This window comes from Patiria miniata, unplaced genomic scaffold (assembly GCF_015706575.1).
Source record: "Patiria miniata isolate m_02_andy unplaced genomic scaffold, ASM1570657v1 HiC_scaffold_7, whole genome shotgun sequence".
Taxonomy (NCBI): Eukaryota; Metazoa; Echinodermata; class Asteroidea; order Valvatida; family Asterinidae; genus Patiria; species Patiria miniata.
In genome coordinates, this window is record NW_024037074.1 from 40,206,498 (window position 1) to 40,226,714 (window position 20,217).

General features: G+C 38.6%; 1 protein-coding gene across 2 annotated transcripts; it reads left to right on the forward strand.

The window, feature by feature from the left end:
- Positions 1-102: 102 nt before the first annotated feature.
- LOC119718753 (deubiquitinase DESI2-like) lies at positions 103-16,740 on the forward strand. Of its 2 annotated transcripts, none has more exons than XM_038188160.1 (6): positions 103-315; positions 1,432-1,530; positions 9,270-9,342; positions 10,886-10,979; positions 14,388-14,529; positions 16,291-16,740. In XM_038188160.1, the coding sequence occupies exons 2-6, from the start codon at positions 1,450-1,452 to the stop codon at positions 16,465-16,467; spliced, it is 567 nt and encodes a 188-aa protein (XP_038044088.1). In that variant the 5' UTR covers positions 103-315; positions 1,432-1,449; the 3' UTR covers positions 16,468-16,740. The 2 variants fall into 2 exon arrangements, with proteins under 2 accessions (XP_038044088.1, XP_038044087.1); XM_038188159.1 differs by having other exon boundaries at positions 104-315; positions 1,381-1,530.
- The last annotated feature ends 3,477 nt before the right edge of the window (positions 16,741-20,217 follow it).

Here is a 20,217-nt window from a genome sequence, read left to right on the forward strand (position 1 = left end):
CGTGATTTTAAGTGTTTATATTGAGTAATTCTGGGGAATTTGGCAGATTTTTTATAAATCGGACAGATTTTCGAAGTGCATTTAGCAGAATTTGGCCATGACTTTACGGTCACCATGCACATATCATCGCGTACAGTCGAGTCGTGGACAGTCGAGTCGTGATCAGTGTGTGGGAATTCCGGGAAACAACAAAACAAACTTTCTGAAAGCCAATTTTGAGAACGGAATGGCCGACGAACGTTGATATTACCGAGACAACTTGAGCAACGACGTCATTTATCTTTAATACTTCTGGTATTTTGAGCACACCCGAAGGTTGGTCTACAAGGGCCGTGGGCCGTGAACGTGGTAGTTTACAAGCCACGTTCACGGGTCTAGTCAACAATATGTTTGTGATTTGGGAAAATTGTAGAAATGGCAAAATGAAAATTGAAATGAAAGTGACCATGTCCATGAATGCATTGCCATTGGACTAGTGAACCTGTTAACACTTAGGCCAAGTACGTGGTACTTTTTTTCCTTGAATTCTGGCGCAGTTGTATGTATCGTTTTGTATCGTTATTTAACATTCGTATCGATATATTGTATCGTATCAAAATATCGCGATACGGATATATATCGATATATCATTTCAGCCCTATCTTTTTAAAAGTGTTGCAGTCAAGTCCATGACAAGTTCATCATAAGTCTATCCAAAAGTCCGTTCTCAAGTAACAGGGGATGAGCAATTACAAAGGAATGCCTTTGTCAATGTCAGTTTACCTGTATTTGAATAGCTTGTGATTTGACTTTTACATGTAGATGACTTGTGATGGACTTAAAGCTATAGTCCATCATTTGCAGCCATCCGAAAAGTAACTGACGTAATTATTGTTGAAAAACAAACTTGGTTGAAAGATAGTAAGGGAACTAAACTCCCTGTGAAATTATTCTTTCTGGGAAGCTGTCATTTTGAGGTAATCAACGAAAGAAGGCATTTCCAACGGTGATTCTTAAGAAGCACCGTAGGAAAATTTAAATTAGTAGTTCGTTTTGTTATTCAGCGCAGCGCGCACAAGTATTGGAACGACGCACACGCGCGCGCGGTTGTTATAATTCGTCGGATCAGTGCGCGACGTCGCGTATAGCTGCAATTCAAAACATGATTCAGTAACTTTTGATTTGAAATTGAGATCTTAGAATGCTTTTTTTCTCGGAATATACAGCTGAAGCTTAGCTGAAACTTCATCAGGTTAGTTTTTCAGTATCCTCCATTAGATTTTGAACTCTTTTGTTGCTTCAAACGAACAAAATGCACAAATTACAAATGATGGACTGTAGCTTTAAGAGGACTTGTGATGGACTCCACTCGACTACAACACTGACATTTTCTTTTTGTAGGTTCCCAAGCTGGTACAAGAAACTAACACTGCTTTACGTTTTAACCTAAAGTTTGGCCCCTAAGGGGCCATGCAGCAAGCTATGTCTTCCCAACTTCCCAATGGAGACCTAAAGACAGCTACGGAAGTCAAGCTCAATGTCTATGATATGGTAAGTGTGTCAACTTTTTGCTAGTTACCTAACCCACTTACTGACTGTCACTCATGACTAGAGCGTGCAAGTCACATCAGTAGGGCTGTGCATCGGAACTGGGTACCCGAGTACCCGACCGCTGATGTCAGGAACCGGTTCCAGATTATGGGATCAGGTACCCATAAGGCCACAAAAAAAAAGTCTCCGGTTTCTGGTATGGAGCTTGTCCCAAAAGTGGTGCGGCGACGTGGCTTTTTTTTTTTTTTTTACCTGTTTTTTTTTTTTTTTTGGGCTTCAAATGTCGGCTGATGACTGCAAATGGTGCCCGACTAAACTTAGTTCAAATATATGGGAGTCCAGAAAGGCCACATAAAGCTTATTCTCGATCATAACCCCATCTAAAAAACACGTTAAAATTGTGCAGCAGCAGGATTCCAGTCAAACCAGTGAGTTTGGCGGTTTTGAGACATCATCTTGTATTGAAAAAAAAACTTTTTCATTTTGCCGACGCGCATGGCTACGGCGACGCGCGCGCATACCAGAGACTTTTTTTTTTTGGCCTAAGCAACATTAAAAATTACTTAGTAGCTTCTCAGACAATGAAAAAGAAAGGTTTTGAATGTCATTTGTGGGGAATTTTCAAAATGAAACCAGGCTACGTGGAAAAATATACAAAACAGGTTTCACGTTTATGACGCTTGTGGAACTTGCAGTTTTCACCAGTAAGCTAATACAAAGCTCACTGTACACACATGTATCTTGCTGCATTGACGCACTGATGTGGTAGTATTATCGTGCAGCCCTTTATGCACAATCTGTACAGCCACTTCCGAGATTTGAATTTTGGGGTTGGGTTTCTATAACAAGTACCCGGGTAGCTGTGTTTTTTTTTCCAGTTTGGTAGCTGGTTCCCGTACTACCCCTTAAATGCACACCCCTACTCACCAGTTCACATTCATTTTTCATGTGAATGTCTCGGTACCCAACACTGACTAGTGTAGTCACAGACTCTGTGTTAGAATTTACCCAGTTGTTATCTGCCTGATTGACTAAGTTTACGGAAGTTGAGGTCAACACTTTTCAGTCTATTATAGTCATCAATTGGCAATGTTTTTAACATGCTGTAAATTGTAATTCTTTCTTTTCGTTCATTGCCATTGACTGGATTATCCCAGGCAGGAAACAAAATAAATTGCAGAAATAGGACGTTACACACATGGTACACCCATACTGTAATTGTATCCTTGTGGAGTCATGTCTTTGTTCTCGTGTACTAAGGTTTTTGAGTTTGAAAGTGTACTTTCAAAATGCTCCTATTTTAACCAGAAATAATTTCCTGGGCTGAAATTCGAATTTAATTATCCCTTAACTAAAATACTTCAATTTGCGACAGATCAACACACCTTGGAAATTCCTAGTTTTCAGTAAAATCCATATATCTATTTCGTGATAACCTTGTGGAGACGTATTCACCTATAGAAATTGCTCTGTGGAGACGTGCACATCTTTTGTTCCCTATTGTGCACATGTCGCCACAGGGTGCCGTGTACCAGATCTTTGTTGTACACCAAAGAAACGCAGTCTATATTGTATTTAGAGTTTGTGCACACACGAAGAATACTCCAAAGAACTGGAAAACAATGGGGTTGAAACGTAAAGAAGAAATGCAGTGTAAGAGAGCATGCAAGTTGACCTCAAAATCCTGCGAGATTTTATGGGAATACAGTACATTCAGGCACCATGTGCAGTGTATAGGATGTACATGTATGTGTGTGCACAGTTTGTGCATCGTACCACATACAGTTGTAACGTACCAGCATTAGTTCACTGTTTAATTAGTGTGTACACAATTTTTTGTATGAACTGATACCATGTACACGTATGCAAATACATTATTTATCATGCAGTATTAATCTTGCAGTGCAATGTGTGTTCAGCCATCCACATTGCATAGCATATTGAATTACGTGTATTTTCCAGCCGGTACATGTACAGTTTTGCTTGATGGTTAATATGATACAGTGTATATTAAATAATAGGGCTGTGCCGAATATCCGAATATTTGATCTGTAATCGAATATTCAAATATTTATTTTCGAAGAAGAATATTCGGTGGTGATATGCAATGAAAAAAAAAGGTGGAAAAAACTTTTTTTAACAACAAAATTGTATTCTCAAAGTTAAGTTTCAAGTTGCTGCAAAAAAACCCATAAAAGTAGCTTGTATATATGCCAAGCAATAATGCCATACATATATTACTTCTGCTTTGGGAGTGCTTGCAGTAAAGCCAACCCATTTTTTTAACGCCGGACTGCAACACCAATTGCTGATGCTTCCGACAAGATAAATAAGACATTTTGTCTGTCATGTCTTCACAAAACACTTCCTGACACCTTTTCATATCAAACTTCTAGCATGAGTAGTAACGTTTCTGTTGTCCGTATTTTTGTTTGTTGTTGTCCTACTTACAATCCCTATTTTCAAAAGAAAACCGCCGCTGTTTTCCCCAATGCGATCCTGGCAAGTTTCCCCGCGCGTTGGTGTTACATACTATGTACATGTGTGCAGCATTGGAAAATGCAGCGTGGCATTGGAGAGGAGCACGTGTTAATTTGCCCACGTGCGCAGTGGGAGGGGCTTACTGGATCGGCTATTGACATCGCGAAAATGGCATGCCAACATCGATGTAGAAGACCTCTGCAATCTCATGCAAAGAACTTGATTTCTTTTTTCTGTGTGGGCCTTTGTATTTTCCGTTTTCATGTACTTATTTTGAGGACGTACTGCTCGCACAGGGTCGCACAAGAAGCGGTACATTACACTGATACAGTGAAGCTAATTCCCCCTAAAAGTTTTCCATCGCCTGTTCAATTGGGTCGAATGTACGTGGTTATAGGGAATCGCCTTGCACGCAGTATGCTGCCCACAGCACGTGGCGGTGTTGTAGAAAACTTGTCATGAACCCCAGCATTACATTAAAACGTTTTGAAAACCTCGGTTCATTTACTTACGAACTCTGTGATATTTCTAAAAGAATTTCTCGTTTACTTTTAGGGGTAAATTTATTATGGCTGTTAGATGTTCGCCTCAATGCCTCCGTAATTATATACATGTACATGTACAAAATAATCTAGTTCTCTCAACTGATCAGAGCACCCTTTTATCGAACACATTTTCGTTCGCTGTCCATCAGCTTTGTTCGCTGGGTTAGTCTGCTAATAATTGCACCCAATATTTGCACAAATAAAACATACATAAACACTTCAAAAACTAGTTCAGCAATTATACTTTCAGTAATAATAGCGGGAACCTCTGGCTTATGTCCTCCAAGTCGAGCAAAACGCAAGAAAAATGGCAGACAACAGAGAGGATTTCAAACTCAAAAGAGCTCTCATTTATTTCGCCAGACAGACTTTGCGGTCAACTCACCGCACCTCACCGTACCCCTGATTCCCAGCATAGAAAACCACCGCTAGACAAAATGTAGTATCAAAATTTTGCAAGTTGGAATATCCAAACCTTTTAGTGGCCTATCCATTAGAAAGTTATCTCCAGAGCACGCACTTAGCCAGACAAAAGAACCGGGTCAGCGCACCTGTGCCCTAATTAGCCCGCCAACAAAGCGCCCGCCAGAGCTCGGCTGGAGATTTTTTTTTCTTTAGGTGGGTTGCTGAAATGTCACCCTTCGTGTTTTGGGTACACAGCTTATAATCATAGAGCAAGGACCCAAGGAGTCAGAACTCTTGGGCGATTTACATTTTGACCATTAACATACCAATACCTCGGGAATGTCTATAGCTCAGGGATGCAAACTCCGGCGAGCGCGAAGCGTGTAGCCATTACGGCGTGGGGTCCGGGGCCCGCTTAAGGGCCCCGAAAAATTTTGAACTTTAGAAGCTTTCTGGTGCATTTTAGAGTATTTCAGAGGAGATCTTGTAATATTTTTGTAAAAAAAAAATCAAAATTGTAAACTTAAATCACTTCTGCTTCCGATAACATGCCTTTCAAAATAGCGTCGGTAGTATTGTTGGAAAAAAATATTTCACCATTTCTATATTTGTAGTAAAGCAAGGAATAGTTTATATTTCATTTATTTTGTGCCTGGATTATTCTCATTTGCGCCACAAAAATTATCAAGACTAGCCATCAAAAGTGATTAAAACTTGCCTCACCTAATTAAAAATCTATATATTTGAGGTGGGTCATTCCACAATTATGCTTAACGTACATGTACATCACGGCCGCTAGCGCCGCAAACATTCAGTCTGGCCGGCCGAACATCGCGCCGTACACACGGCCGGCCCGGCGCAGTATACATGTAGTGTGCATTGCTGCACTGTGTACGGCCGGCAGCCCGTCCCAAGTGGCCGAAAATTCTGCAGGACTGCAGAAACACGTTACGATGTTTCTCCACAGGTTCGAGTTTTGCAATCTCGTCATTTCAATGGAAAATACATACACAGAAAATGAAGATCACGTTCTGTGAATTAATTTGCAGAAATCCTCTTTTTCCATCGATGGTTGTTTGGTATTTTACTATTTTTACGATCCAACTTCGGCCGATTATACACACGGAAAACGAACCTGTGAGTACTTGCAGTAGTCACTGGTTCCGGTCCTTCATCATAGCATTGATTCTGTTAGCACGCGAAGGGTACCAGTGTACCATGCTGCACTCGTCTGCAAACCTGACAAGCGCAACACGTGCATTTCGAGTACCGACACAGGAACTAGACCTACATAACCACAACCTCGGCCCCGAGCGAAAAATCATAATCGCACTAATGGCAACGCATGGTCTTCAACTTCGTTCTCACATTGGGTGTCCAATATGTTCGTGCGGCATACATATCAATCAACGAAGTTTATGTCCGTAAGTAAATTTCGGATATTTCGGCAAGCAAAACTCATTATGAATAATTAATTAGCACATTCTACCCCCCTATTTTCTCAACGGATTCACACGATTCACGTTGGTGGACTTTTGAGGCCCAAAAAAACGGATTTCCGGATAAAACCGGAGAAATCACATCCCTGATAGCTACAGCACTGTGACCGCAAGCCTTGACCATTCAAAGCGTGAATGCCAGCGGCCTTTGAACACGATGATCGTCGCCGCCTTTTTAGTTGGTAACCAACAACCTCCCTATATGCTGCATAATAAGTCATGTCACGTTGCTGCTCTTTTTTGAAAAATATATTTTACGACAAGATAGGTTTTTACAACTGCGAAGTTGTTAGATGTGAGTTATGAACTCAAGTTAGCAATGTGCAGTTGTTGGTGCTTAAAAGCGTTATCTGTCCCTGTAATTTGGAGATAAATTGGATTTCTTTCAGATAAGTTTTCATGTATTTTCAGACATTTTAATTGGCAATATATCATTGATGAAATGTGTTTTTTTGGAAAATTTCACAAGTTTTCACACTAAAGGTACAGAGCATTTTGTTCTTCATGAAATGATTGTTCCAGTGATGTTGACCACATTTATATACAGTATCATCCAACTGCGAACAAACACTTCAAAATCATTCATTTTTAGCGATGTATGACAACTGCGCATGCGTATTTACCATGGTACTGTCTACGAAGCCATGCAAACTCCTTTTCTGGCATTAGTGAGCGCGGATCTCTATTGTGTCGAGATTAGCGTAGTGAGCAACTGAGCAAGCTGGCGCCAGGTGCTTTCTATTGTAGCTTTTGAGCGCGGCGACCATCATTTTACTTTTGAAGTCTTGGAGTACGAACTCCTTGGGTCCTTGCTCTATGTTATAATACATCCCCTGTGGGCAAACAAGGAAATACTGCTTTGCACGTGTCAAGCTGGGGCGTGTGTATGCCGCGCCCACGCCCATTATTTGCATAAACTTAAATATGCATTTACAATTCAAAGACCCATATTTCATTTAATAAAGACATTAAATATCATAGGTTTTTTTCTTGGAGTTTTTGGTTGTTGAGAATAAGTTTATTTAAAATGATATAAAATCATTTCCTCAATTCTTGGTGACAAAAGTGCGAGTTATTACTATAAAAGTGATTTTTTTTATCCTCAATACTGTGACTAGGAAGTACACCGTTTTGTAGACTTCAAGAAGCTTCCAGTAATAGATATGCTCGGTTCCTGTTTGCGAGTTCAGGGTCGGAGAGTCACAATAGCTGATGCCACCCGCCGTGTTTGGGGTTCACGGCTTAATACGTCTCCCATGCAAACAAGGAATCCTTCACTCTAGCTTCTCTGGTGATTGTTAATCTTTAAATTACTGACGACTGAAGAACAACTGATGTTGTCAAATACCTGACTTACCTGTGAAGAAATCATGCATGGCATGCTGACGTGCTCACATACGTTGACTACATGTACATGTTTGGCATATTTTTGCTTTCGAGGGAATTTGGAATGGCCAAATAACCAAATATTCGAATATTTGATCGATTGGAAGGTCGAATATTCGAATATTCAATTATTCGAATTGACTCAGCCCTATTAAATAACTGATTATTTACAGGAAATGCCTTTCCTTTCTAAAAGTAATATTCCGGCCATAGAATGATGCATTATATTTTGTGTGATCCATTACTTTTTTTGTATGAAGCAGTAAAAGTGATGCAGAAACTCAAAAACTGAAAACAACATCATTTTTTGGTATCAGTTTCATACGTGCTGAATTACCGTTGATGTTTTATCATGGCTGATCATGATTGTCTACAGAAAACACAAGTTTATGTGCACTTACTGAATGATTTTAGTTCCAAAGTGAGCCTCACCATTCTTGAAGCCAACTTCTAGTAGCATTTGTTGCATTCAGATTCCTGGGACTGCCCTGCTAAATCCAACAGAGTCAGACGGTTACTCATATGTAGTTTCCTGCTCAATCCAACACAGTCCAACACAGCCCCACACAATCCCACACAATCCCACACAATCCTACACAATCCAACTTGCCAAGTTGCTGGGTATCTGAAAATATAAAATGACTGGCATTAAGCTTACATGTAACTGGCATTCTCAATCCCAAAGATTCCAACGAGCCTTATTTTTCTGTTGCCTGCTGAATCCAACAGAATGTAACACAATCCAACTGTCTATATTATTGGTTACTGCTGAATCCAACAGAGTCCAACTAGCACCCTACAGAATCCGACTATGAATGTCTTCAGTTGCCTGCTGAATCCAACAGAATCCAACCGTGTTCCCTTTTTAGTTACCTGCTGAATCCAACAAATTTCAGCAGGAATATACAAGGTCCAAAAGGATCTTATGGAAATGTAAAATTGTTGGATCCTGTTGGACTGAGCAGGGTTAACGTTATGTGAACCTGCACCTACTTGTAGGAAGTTCCCCCAGGTTTGCAACAAAGCAGGCACTGCTAGTGTCATGACCTTGGATTGGGCTCCGTGCGGGACCAAGAAATGGTGCTTTTTTACCAGTTTCAAAAGCCCAGTGGATGAGACACACCACGTGTGCTTGCTTGGAGGGCTTGGAGGGTACGAAGTACGCACGTGAATGTACTCGAAGCCATAGCCTCTTCACATGAGCATCAGGCGTCATGTTACCGATGTGTTTGAATGTCTCTCCCACCCAGTGGTCTCCCCCAACTCTCCCTTTCTTACCACTGAGGGGGTACTTATGCACGGAGCCCATGGCCCTAGGCCACCGCACGCAGCGTGAGTTAGTTTTATGGCAGGTATCCCACAAATGAGGATAATTTATAAAGTATTCAGTGAGGAATGTATTTTTGTTTTCCATATCATACAGTATTGGACCAATGAGTACACATCAACATTGGGCTTAGGAGTGTTCCATGCTGGTGTCGAGGTCTATGGGAAAGGTAATAATGCATTGTATACAAAGAATAGCATCCATCTTCAAGCCATAATACACCTTACATTGTAATTGTAGCCAAATTAACTAACTTGAAGATTTATTCATACTTCAAGCACAAGCGAAACCGAAGCGAAATTTGTGACGTCAACAGTATGTTCGAAGCGCTTCCACCATTGTTGATGACATGAGTTTCGCTTTGCACTTGCTTTCGCGTAAAGTGTGAACCGGGCTTAAAAGATTTTGCAGAAGCACCATGTGCATGTATGTACATGTATGTGTATCGTTTTGTGAGGGCTCTTTGTTGTAAGAAAAACCAGTTTACTTGACATTTCATACAATTTGTTCTGTTAGCCTTTGTCTCATATGAAGGTACTTTTAAAAGGAACACATTGCTTACTTTTCAAAATATCAAGATAAGGGGTCGTCCATAAAGTATGCATGCACAAAGGGGGGGGGGGGATGTTAACATTGCATGCACCATGTGTACAGGAGGAAGGGAGGGGGTCCAAGCCAATGTGTACAATATACGTAGAGTGATAATTTGGTTAAATATTAATTGTCATAAAATCAATGTAATTTCTCAAATTTAATACCTATCAGGAGCAGCTTTTATGCATTGAAACTCGTTATTATACCCTTCACTTCAGCCATTAAAATTTTTTTTTTGGGGGGGGGGGTGTGGAACCACAGCGTATGCCGGGGGGGGGGGGGGGATCTAAAAATCTAAAAAGTCACCTTTTCGTGCATATGTACTTTAGGGGACGGCCCCTAATTTTTTTTTCCTCCAGAACTAAAACTTGTTGGCAAAGTATTTTGGAAGGGAAGGAAGTTGCTAGTTTTGCAATGAGGAAAAAACAGCATTATGGCTTCTCCTGAAGATTTTTTCTATTGAATGACCGTAATAAAAACTCAGATGATGTTGAAAGTAATTGATTTTTTTTTTTTGGACACGGCAAATTGAAATTCTGTTTTGTGGGTTAAAGGGAAAATACAACATTTGCAAACATCAAAAAATAAAACTACCAAATCGTTTTGAAATACCTTGCTGGACTGTTAGTGAATGACAGTGTAAAGCATCCTGTAAAATCACGGCACCTGGTATACTGTCATTTTCAAGAAAAATTGTATTTTTGTATCAATTTCCAATGCTGGTCGGCTGACCAGCATTGGAAAAAAACTGGCTTTTTTTCAAATACTGGCCCCAATTGACCATCGCACTTGTTTGCAATTGATTACACACCTATGAACGGGTACAAGCCAGCTAGACTGGTTCCCTGACCTTACAATTCCCCAATGTATGTAAACTGCTCTGTTTCTTCTTATATGGAGTCAGGGAACCAGACTACAGGAAAATGATTGTTTTTCATGGTTTTTATAGCATATTCGAACCCAAAACCTCAAAAAAACCAGTGTAACTATTTGCTATATATTTCCAACCCCCCAATTCCATCCATTTCTGAAAATTACAGCAAAAGCAAATGATGTATATTCCCTTTAAATATGTGAGCTCTTAGAATCACCAGTATATTTTAATGATTGTCCAACAGAATATGCCTTCGGGGGTCATCCCTTCCCTTTTACTGGAATTTTTGAGATTGAGCCGAGGGACTGTGATGATCTAGGAGAACAGTTTCAATTCAAGTAAGTGTCCTTTGAAAGATAGGGTATTAAGTCGTGCTGTGCATTATCGTGTAATGGCCCGCTCAACGTTGAGAGGGTGAACATTTCGTCATGATTTTCATTTTTTGTCATGAATGACATCTTTATTACTTAAAGTTTCAGGGTTCATTCACAGAAATGTTGATTTCGATGAATAAAGTGGGGAAAAAAACCCCAATTATGAGTGCATCGTGCCCACTTTTACAACAGAGCCAGCTATTTCAAAGCCTGTTTTCTCAGTTGTGTACTTCGAACTCCAAGGAAGTAACTATTTGCAAATACGTCATATCTCCAGATTGGGAGGGGCTATAGAGCTGTATTATATACCAAATGAAAGCTTACTTTGTGGGCTTTCCAACCATGTATACCACTGAATTTCACTTTTTTTGCAACACAATAGCCTTTATTACACAATGGGGCAATTCCACGGTAACGGAAGGACGTTTTCACTCATTAAACAAAATTTCAAATGTGTGTATCACAGACACTGTTAATAGTTACAGCAAACAAATGTCACAATTGTATTGCTATAATGCTACCTTCAATTTCCACACTTTTGGGGGGCATGAATGCCTCCCGTTTTTGAATTATGAATATTAATGAGGTCGGTAACGGAAGGACGGTAAAACGGACAAGGGTTTTCCAACTTACTCACGTTTTGCGTAAACTCTGTGAATTTTATGGGGCAATTATATTTTAAAGGTAGGAAATGGAATCCCTGAAGCTTTATCTATACTATACCACCTTTCATTTGACTTTAAGTGTTTCGGTAATATAATTACAACGTTTTAAGTGGATTATAATTTGGTAACGGAAGGACGGTAACGGAAGGACAAAAGGTTTACTCAATTATAGCATGAACAAAATGTGAATTTACACTAATTATACAAGTGAAACAAATTGCTGAAATGTGTAACTGAATGTGAAATCAACAATATGCAGACCTGGCATAAATAATTATACCCAAAAACTATTGAGATAAAGATAGAAGCCTGCTAATTAATGATAACAAAAGAAAAATGAAAACAACCAAAAAGACATCATTCACGAACACAAGACAACTACAGAAATGAACTTCAAACCCATCACCTCAATCCTTAAAAGTTTAAATACACAGTATTTGAACACTTGAGTATATTGGTTACATGTTCACCAACAGCTTTTAATAATAATACCGGTAGGTTCAGTGGTTTACCTAAAGAGTGGGGTGGGGGGGGGGGGGGGGCGACCAGCCTACATGTACAATGTAAAAACATCCACCGGTAGAACTGATGGCTTCAGAATCATTATGCTTCTAGGTGTTGCTTTTAATTGAACTCTAAATTCAATGTTTGAAATCAAATTACAATGATTTAGAGTAGTAACAATTAACTTATAAACATCCAAACTGAAATTGTTAACTTGGGCATAATTTGTCAAAGATTGCACCTCACATGTCTTACACATGTAAATTGAATGAAAGTGCCCCAAAGTACCGGTACTTTCTTCCATCTCATTTTTGACTTAATTTGCTTCTGGAATGGCTTCACAGAAATTGTATTTTTCTCTATTGTCCATGAATCCTGATGGCAGCAACTTTATGATTTGATTTTCTGCAACAACTCCATACATGTACAAGTACTGGTACGTCGGCATACATATATGTACATACATGTATGTACATTGTACATGTAGTACATGCCTGTGCCATCCTTTGTAACAAACACCTTGCCCTGCTTATCCCGCTTTTGTGAAGGTGGGTCACATGAATGTCCTTTCAATGCTCATTATACATGCATGTATTTGCAGTGATTTTCATTTTTCAAACATGAGCACAAATGTCGTAACATTTGATAAAAATACGATTTGTCCTTCCGTTACCGTCCTTCCGTTACCAATTTGGTAACGGAAGGACATGATTTAATTAATTGTAATTAAAAAACGAGAAGTGCAGCAGTGTCAGCTATAATGTCATATTGAAGGCCTACCTAAACTTGCTTTGCACAATAACTTTCAATGCATTCATACTGCAAGTTTTAAAAATAAATTAAAAATATGTATTTTTTCGGTAACGGAAGGACATTTTCGAAGGCTGAAATATTAGAAGTCACTGAAGCGAAACAAATTACGCAAAACATTAAAAACAAGTTTCAGTCAGTTTTTCAAGGCCAATACTTTCTCATGACAGAAACTGATGGCATTAGTACCTATTTTTGTGTGTGTATTGGTAGAATACTTTCATATCACTTTTAATCACATTTTTAGGATTAAAACAGGATTATTACGTAATCCTATTTTTTGGTACCGAAATGTATCAAAAATAGAATTCTGACTTCAAATCTTGAAAATATAGACTTTTAGCTTTCATTTGATGCCAAATTTGTTTAAGTCACATGTATTTGAATTTTTTGGTGTCATGTCCACTTTGGTGTGGAATTGCCCAATAGCTATTTATTGTTAAGTTTCGATAATTCCTTCCGAAAGAAATAATATTATTAAGTTTTGATAATTGATTTAAGCATTTATTTGATTAACATGGTATACATAATGGCACTACTGTCCAGGCAATCTATCAAATTAGAAGATTAATATAAATTAGAAGATGAACATTATAAGATATGCTTCATGTAAGATAAACAAATGCCTCAAAATGATATGAGACACCTCACATGATTTGGTATGCACAATACAGTCATTGTTCCTATTTGCAAATGAAATATATTCAAATGAATTTAGTCACATTTATTCGACACTTGAGAAAATGGACACATGTTGTGCTAACATGCATAACGGGAGAAAATGTGATGTGAATTCATGCAGTAGTTTCACTAAAAGGTTAATAATCCTGTACTTTGTTGAATTCAAATGATGAAAAAAAATATGACCTGAGTTTATATTTTACACAAAATAATGTCGTAACGTATACTTCCAAAAATGCTTATACATGAAGTTCAAGTATGTACATGTCTTTCCATAACATATTTACTAACCTCTAAAAATAAATTTAGATTTTAAATCGAATAAATAATTGTATTGATGAGGGCATAAAGTGGATTACATTTTCAGATCACTCTTGTGGTCCTCATGAAGTTTCCGACAGGTTACTTTGAAATTTCTTGCAAAGTTTTACCCTTTCCAAGAACCCTAACCTTCCCAACTCCTTCAAAACCATCCCTCTCCCATTTTGGGAGATTTTGGCAGATAAGCCATATGTACCAATTCCATCAAAACCCACCTATAGCAGTGGTGGATTTCAATTGATTTGGTCCTGAAGCATTATGTGAAGCAGAGTCAGTGATGGATTTTGATGGACTTGGTACTCTACTTAGTAAAACTCAGAAGGGAGTTAGGTTAATGTTGATGTTTCAAAAGTTTTACCGTACCTTTCCATGCATATGTTTTCCGCTGCAGGGAATGTATATCTCTGGGAACCACAGATCTACCCGAGGAAGCCGTCATCAAAGTGGTAGATTGCCTCGGCAAGAAATATCCTGGAGATGAGTACCATCTTATACGCAAAAACTGCAACCACTTTGCTCAGGAGTTAGTACAGGTGTGTGATTTATTCCACATATCATTTTCCTTTTTTCCATGCTCTTTATAATGATTCTTCAGATCATAGCACATCACCTCCATAAATCAAGTTTTCTTAGCTTCCTGAACAACGTCTGTTATCCCTTCATGAACAAAATGAAATCTTTATTGAATCTTGATCGGAGGATGTTGTACACTTTTCTCATCAAACCGACTAAATGCTTCATTGAATTGGGTCCAGTTTTCATCGTTGTTACATGTGAAACTAAGGGGAGTCAGGTTGGCGTAGCGGTACTTTCCTCGCCTTCCACCGCTGTGACCCGGGTTCGAATCCCGCCTGGGCCAATGTGGATTGAGTTTTCAGTCCCTGCCTGATTCCGTGGGTTTTCCCCAGACTATATTCTTCTGGGCTTTTCCTCCCACCTCTAAAACTGTAACTTCTTCACATTGTCTTCTCTCCACAGGTTTCTTCAGGCTTGCGAGCTACAGTGCCTAGGGTGTTTTTGAGGAATCCTTGGTTTCATTACCAGAAATGACTAATAATAATAATAATAATGCAACATTTCAAACCTCATTTCAGTCATCAAAATTTCTGTTTCACTGCTCACTGCACCACTTTAATGTATGACCCCTTGGATTGTGCAGTTTTAAAAGAGAACATGCATGTACATGTACTTAACTACTGCCAAAGGTCATGTGATTCTTTTGTTATCCCAATTTTACTGCTGGAATTAAACATAGTTAACGGCTAGGTGGATCCTAGAACTTGTCACCATTTACAATAAGAGCATGGGTGTTTCTTAACCCTAACCCCCTAGGCCTTTTTGCTAGGAACCATCCTCAATCCTACAAAATCCTCCAAAATTTTACAACACCGCCTAAATTCTTCAAAATTTTCAGACAGTCCTGCCCCAAAATGCATTCATCCTCAATCCTCCAAAATCCTCCTCATCCAAAAATGTTGCACTTATGTTCAAATGAAGGGTACCCAGCCCCTCAATCCTTCAAAATCGTCAGACAGTCCTGCCTCAAAATACCATTCAGCCTCAATCATCCAAAATCCTTTTCTGAAAAATACCATTCAGCCTCAATCCTCCAAAATCCTTATCTAAAAAAATACCATTCAGCCTCAATCCTCCAAAATCCTTTTCTGATAAATACCATCCAGCCTCAATCCTCCAAAATCCTTTTCTGAAAAAATACCACTCGGCCTCAATCCTCCAAAATCCTTTTCTGAAAAATACAATTCAGCCTCAATCCTCCAAAATCCTTATCTAAAAAAATACCATTCAGCCTCAATCCTCCAAAATACTTTTCTGAAAAATACCATTCAGCCTCAATCCTCCAAAATCATCCAAAACCACAAGGAGGATTTTGGAGGATTGAGGAGGGTTAGGGTTAATTGGGGGTTTAGATTGGGGAGGGGCAATCCTGATAATGTTCCTTCAACAACATCAATCTTCTTTCCTGCAAAAATCCTGTCACTGTCGGCTAATGTGCGACCATGAATAGTGTCATCTACACACAGAGTCAGAACACCACACCCATGTGGGGGAAATCACAACTTGAAAAAAGTGCCATTTTCGATTGAGTTTTCTTTCTTAAAAAGTGACAACTAAATTTGTAACTTTGGGCCGTCTCCAAATTAATTGACTACGGCTTACAATTACATACATGTATGCCTCTCTATGGAAGCGACTCAAACCACTGTCCATAGACATGTGTATTACTGCTAGCCACAGCCATTAAACTGGACGTGTGATTGCTTACTCGATTCCAGATCCTGTGCCGGCGAGACATCCCCAGCTGGATCAACCGACTAGCGACCGTTGGTGCCCGCCTTCCCTTCATGGAGAAGATGCTACCCAAGGAATGGCTGACTCCCTTGGCCCTAGAGACATCCATTAAAGAACCGGAACCGAACCGGGACACAGGTGCTGCTAGTGGTGGCAGTTGATACTTGCCTCATGTCCATATTGTATAGAGCCGTTGCGTACGGCAGCCATCTTGGAGGTGTTGTCCTTTTACTTGAACCCTCCTGCTTTTTAATAAACAGTCACAGACATTCAAAATTCACTTCCACTTCCCCTGCTATATTTTTAACGAAGGCTAGTCAAGCAAGCACTGCGACTAGTCAAACTGGGTCAACAGACAAAGCTGGCAAGTGTCTGTCTTACTATTTTTGAAATAATTACAAAGCCATGAAGTCCTTATCCTTGGCCTAAACCCCTATGAGTTTCATTTAATTTCAGTCACGCATCACTGCACAATTGTCATTTGATCACAACAGCATTTTTGGACACTGTGACCAAGTTCCTTGCTTTAACGAATTTCAGTGCGGTGTTATATAAGCTGTGTAAAATCCTTCCATGTTGTGAAAAGGGCTGCGGTTTGGATTGGAATCATTTGCCTGGCTATCAGTCATCATGGCAAGACCTCAGTTTAATGCTCAAGGGCAAATGATTCCAATCCCAAACCACATCAGCATTTGTTTCACAACATGCAGGATTTTACACAGCTTTACATAACACAGTGAAATTTATCAAGGCAAGGAACGTAGTCACGGTGTCCAAAAATGATGTTGTGATCAATTAACCATTGTGCAGTGAGGCGTTAGGGAAATTAAATGACACTCATAGGGGTTTAGGCCGAGAATGAGGAGCATTTGCACAGTCAGAAATTTTCAAAATTCGTTTCATGGTTTCGTAGTTATTTCAACAATAGACAGACGCTTTTTTGGGACATACTGTAGAAAAAAAATACACGAGAGGTGCATTTCTACATATCCCTGTGGGGAAAAAAAACACCTTCAAGATGGCTGCTGTGCACAAGGTCAATGATAATATTTTCTTTTGTTTGATCTTCCTATTTGTAAAAAAAAAAAAAAATCTGGAAAAAAAAATTTGTGCATTGGTGGCTGTTTTTTTTTTTAATTGGACAGATTTACTGGTAGCAAAGCTGTTACACTTTTGCTACATTGTCAGTAAATATCACCGTACATGTACAGCTGTTTTTCTACGTGTATATCCCGTACGGAACCTGAAGAAAGTAGCAAATCATTGTCTATGAGATATTTATCTGAATCGAGAGGCAGTTGCAATAAACAAAACACTATGCATGTTGGTATTAACAGTATGCACACATGTACACAGACTAATGGACAAGTATTGTATTTAAGATGAAAGAAAAATATTTAAACCATTTTGCAGACAATGCAGACAAATTATTTATACTTGTCCTGGCAATATCAGATTTTATTTTGATATTTAATTCTTGAGGTATTGCTAAGTCACAAGAAAAGGGAACCTTGTACTGCATATTTGGTATTTACAGAAATGAACAATGCGGTCAGCATTAATTGTGTGACGTGAGATTTATCGATTTGCAAGTGTTGCTTCCAATTTATTATCTTTCTGTAAATTAATGTGAGCGAGTAGAATGCTTTTTGAATTTTTCACGATTGGATTTATATCACAGAATGGTTTAGTTTTAATGCAGTACTGGCACTATTTCCTGTACAGGTTTGGAGCTCAGAAACAAAAATTGAAAGGAAAAATATAAAATAAAGAGGAGATCTGAATTTTCACTGCAGAAAAGTAAATGCCTGTCATACGAAACCAAAAGCAAGGCAAATTTAATGACGTCAAGAATTGAAGTTTCATTGTAATGTTCTCCTTTACCCTGACAAATTCGCGTCGCAGTGAAATTTATGTGACGTACTCTAAATTGTGTTGATGACATATTTTGCGATATATGTGCATTTTGCAATATTTGTCATATTTATCTATGACAAAATGAGCATTGAATTAAAAAGTGCATTTGTCACCGCCTTTCACTGCAAATTTGAAATCATAATATTTATTGAACTGTTGTTCGTCCAAAGCAGTTGATATATCCACATAATCGACATGGTTGGAAAATAACATTGAAATTCAATTCGCTAATACTTTTGGATATAATAAATTTTATTGGGTTTTGCACAGCACGGGCAGGAATATCATACATACACTGAAATAATTGTAAATTCACCCGATATCTTTGTTACATGAGCTTTTAGTATATATAAAGCATACTATATCCACACAATTTAGAACTTGATGCCACTCTAGTGACTTTGATTTTAAAAGTGGATTTCATTTCATTGAAATTGATTTCTAGTGAAGGAGACATGGTAGACGCATGCTTAATTGTTGAACCTAACAATGTTACGTTTGACATCAGAAAATTACTTGGACTAATGTGGTGTCGAATATCAGTTTAATATTTCTCGCAAATGTCCGTTGGATCTAGTGGGGATTTTTTATGAAAATCGAACAACCCACGTAAAGCTGTCACAAATTAAAACAATGCCCATAAGGCCAAAAAAAAAAAAATTGGGTCTCTGGTCAGACCAAAGTTCCGGAATTGACGCGGGGACGCGGCTTTTTATTTTTTTTTGGCTTTTTTTTTTTTTCTTCAAGCTTGGATTGTACAGACAAGGTGGGGTATTTTTTTGCTTTTTTGGTGTCCTCATGTACATTGGTGTCCTCCATAATTTGCCTTGGTGCAATTTCCCATTCCTTGGTGCTCTTTGGTAAAAAAAAAATGAGGAGGTATGGCAATAGAGGGCGCTGTTGGAGCTACCGCGGAACATTTTGGAAAAAAAAAGATTGACGCGCATGATTAAAATCGACGCGCGCACTGACCAGAGACCGACTCATTTTTTTTTTTGGCCTAAGCTATACATAAATCTTTATTTGATCTTACATAGCCAAGTTTGAAAGGCAGTTCGATCTATTTTAAAAAACAGTCATACAAAACAGAAGTGACCAACTATTTACAATGAGAAAATCCCAAGCTTGGACTTAAAGGTAGAGTCGACCATTTGCAGCTATCCAAAAACATAACTGACTAAATTATTGTTAAAAATCTTACTTGGTTTAAAGATATTAACACCAAACTCCCTGTGAAATGATTCCTTCCGGCATGCTGTCATTTTGAAGAAATTATTAAAAGAGTGTTATTTCCAAAGATGCGTCAAGTGACACATTTTTGGAAATTTCCATTAGTAGTTGGTTTGTAATTGGGCGAATCTATGAATGGGTGCGGGCAAGTGTTGACAAGACGCACATGCAAGCGTGGTTGCTATTTCTCGTTGGTTCAGTGTGTGACATCGCGTAGCTGCAATCAGCTGAATGAGAACGTGTCCCGGATGCTGATTTCAGACACAATTAAAAATATGACTTGGCAACTTTTGAATTGAAATCAAGACCCTAGAATATTGTTTTCTCGGAATATACAGCATTCACTGAGCTAAAAGTTCATAAGGTTAGTTGTTACGCCCCCATCCTTAGATTTTAGACAAATAGTCTACTCTACCTTAAAACTTTGTAAATTTTGTAAGCATTCCTCATATTCCTCAATTACCACAGTTAAGGTGAAATAACCAATCTTAGTACTTTCTTTAAATAGTTTAAATTAAGAATTAACACTTCAAGAACAATTACTTCGTGATCAGGGTAATAAAACTGGCCGTTTTTTGTGTTATGTGTACAGTATTAGAGATTCGACACTTTGGGGGGAAAAAAACACAATTGCAGTGAGAGACAAGTTATGGATCAGAGATCCTGTTGTAACAGTGTACAAATTATATTTAATTTGATAAAAAAAAAAAAATTAATTCGATATTGTTTAAAGTTAAATTTAATTAGATATTAACTTCTAGCAT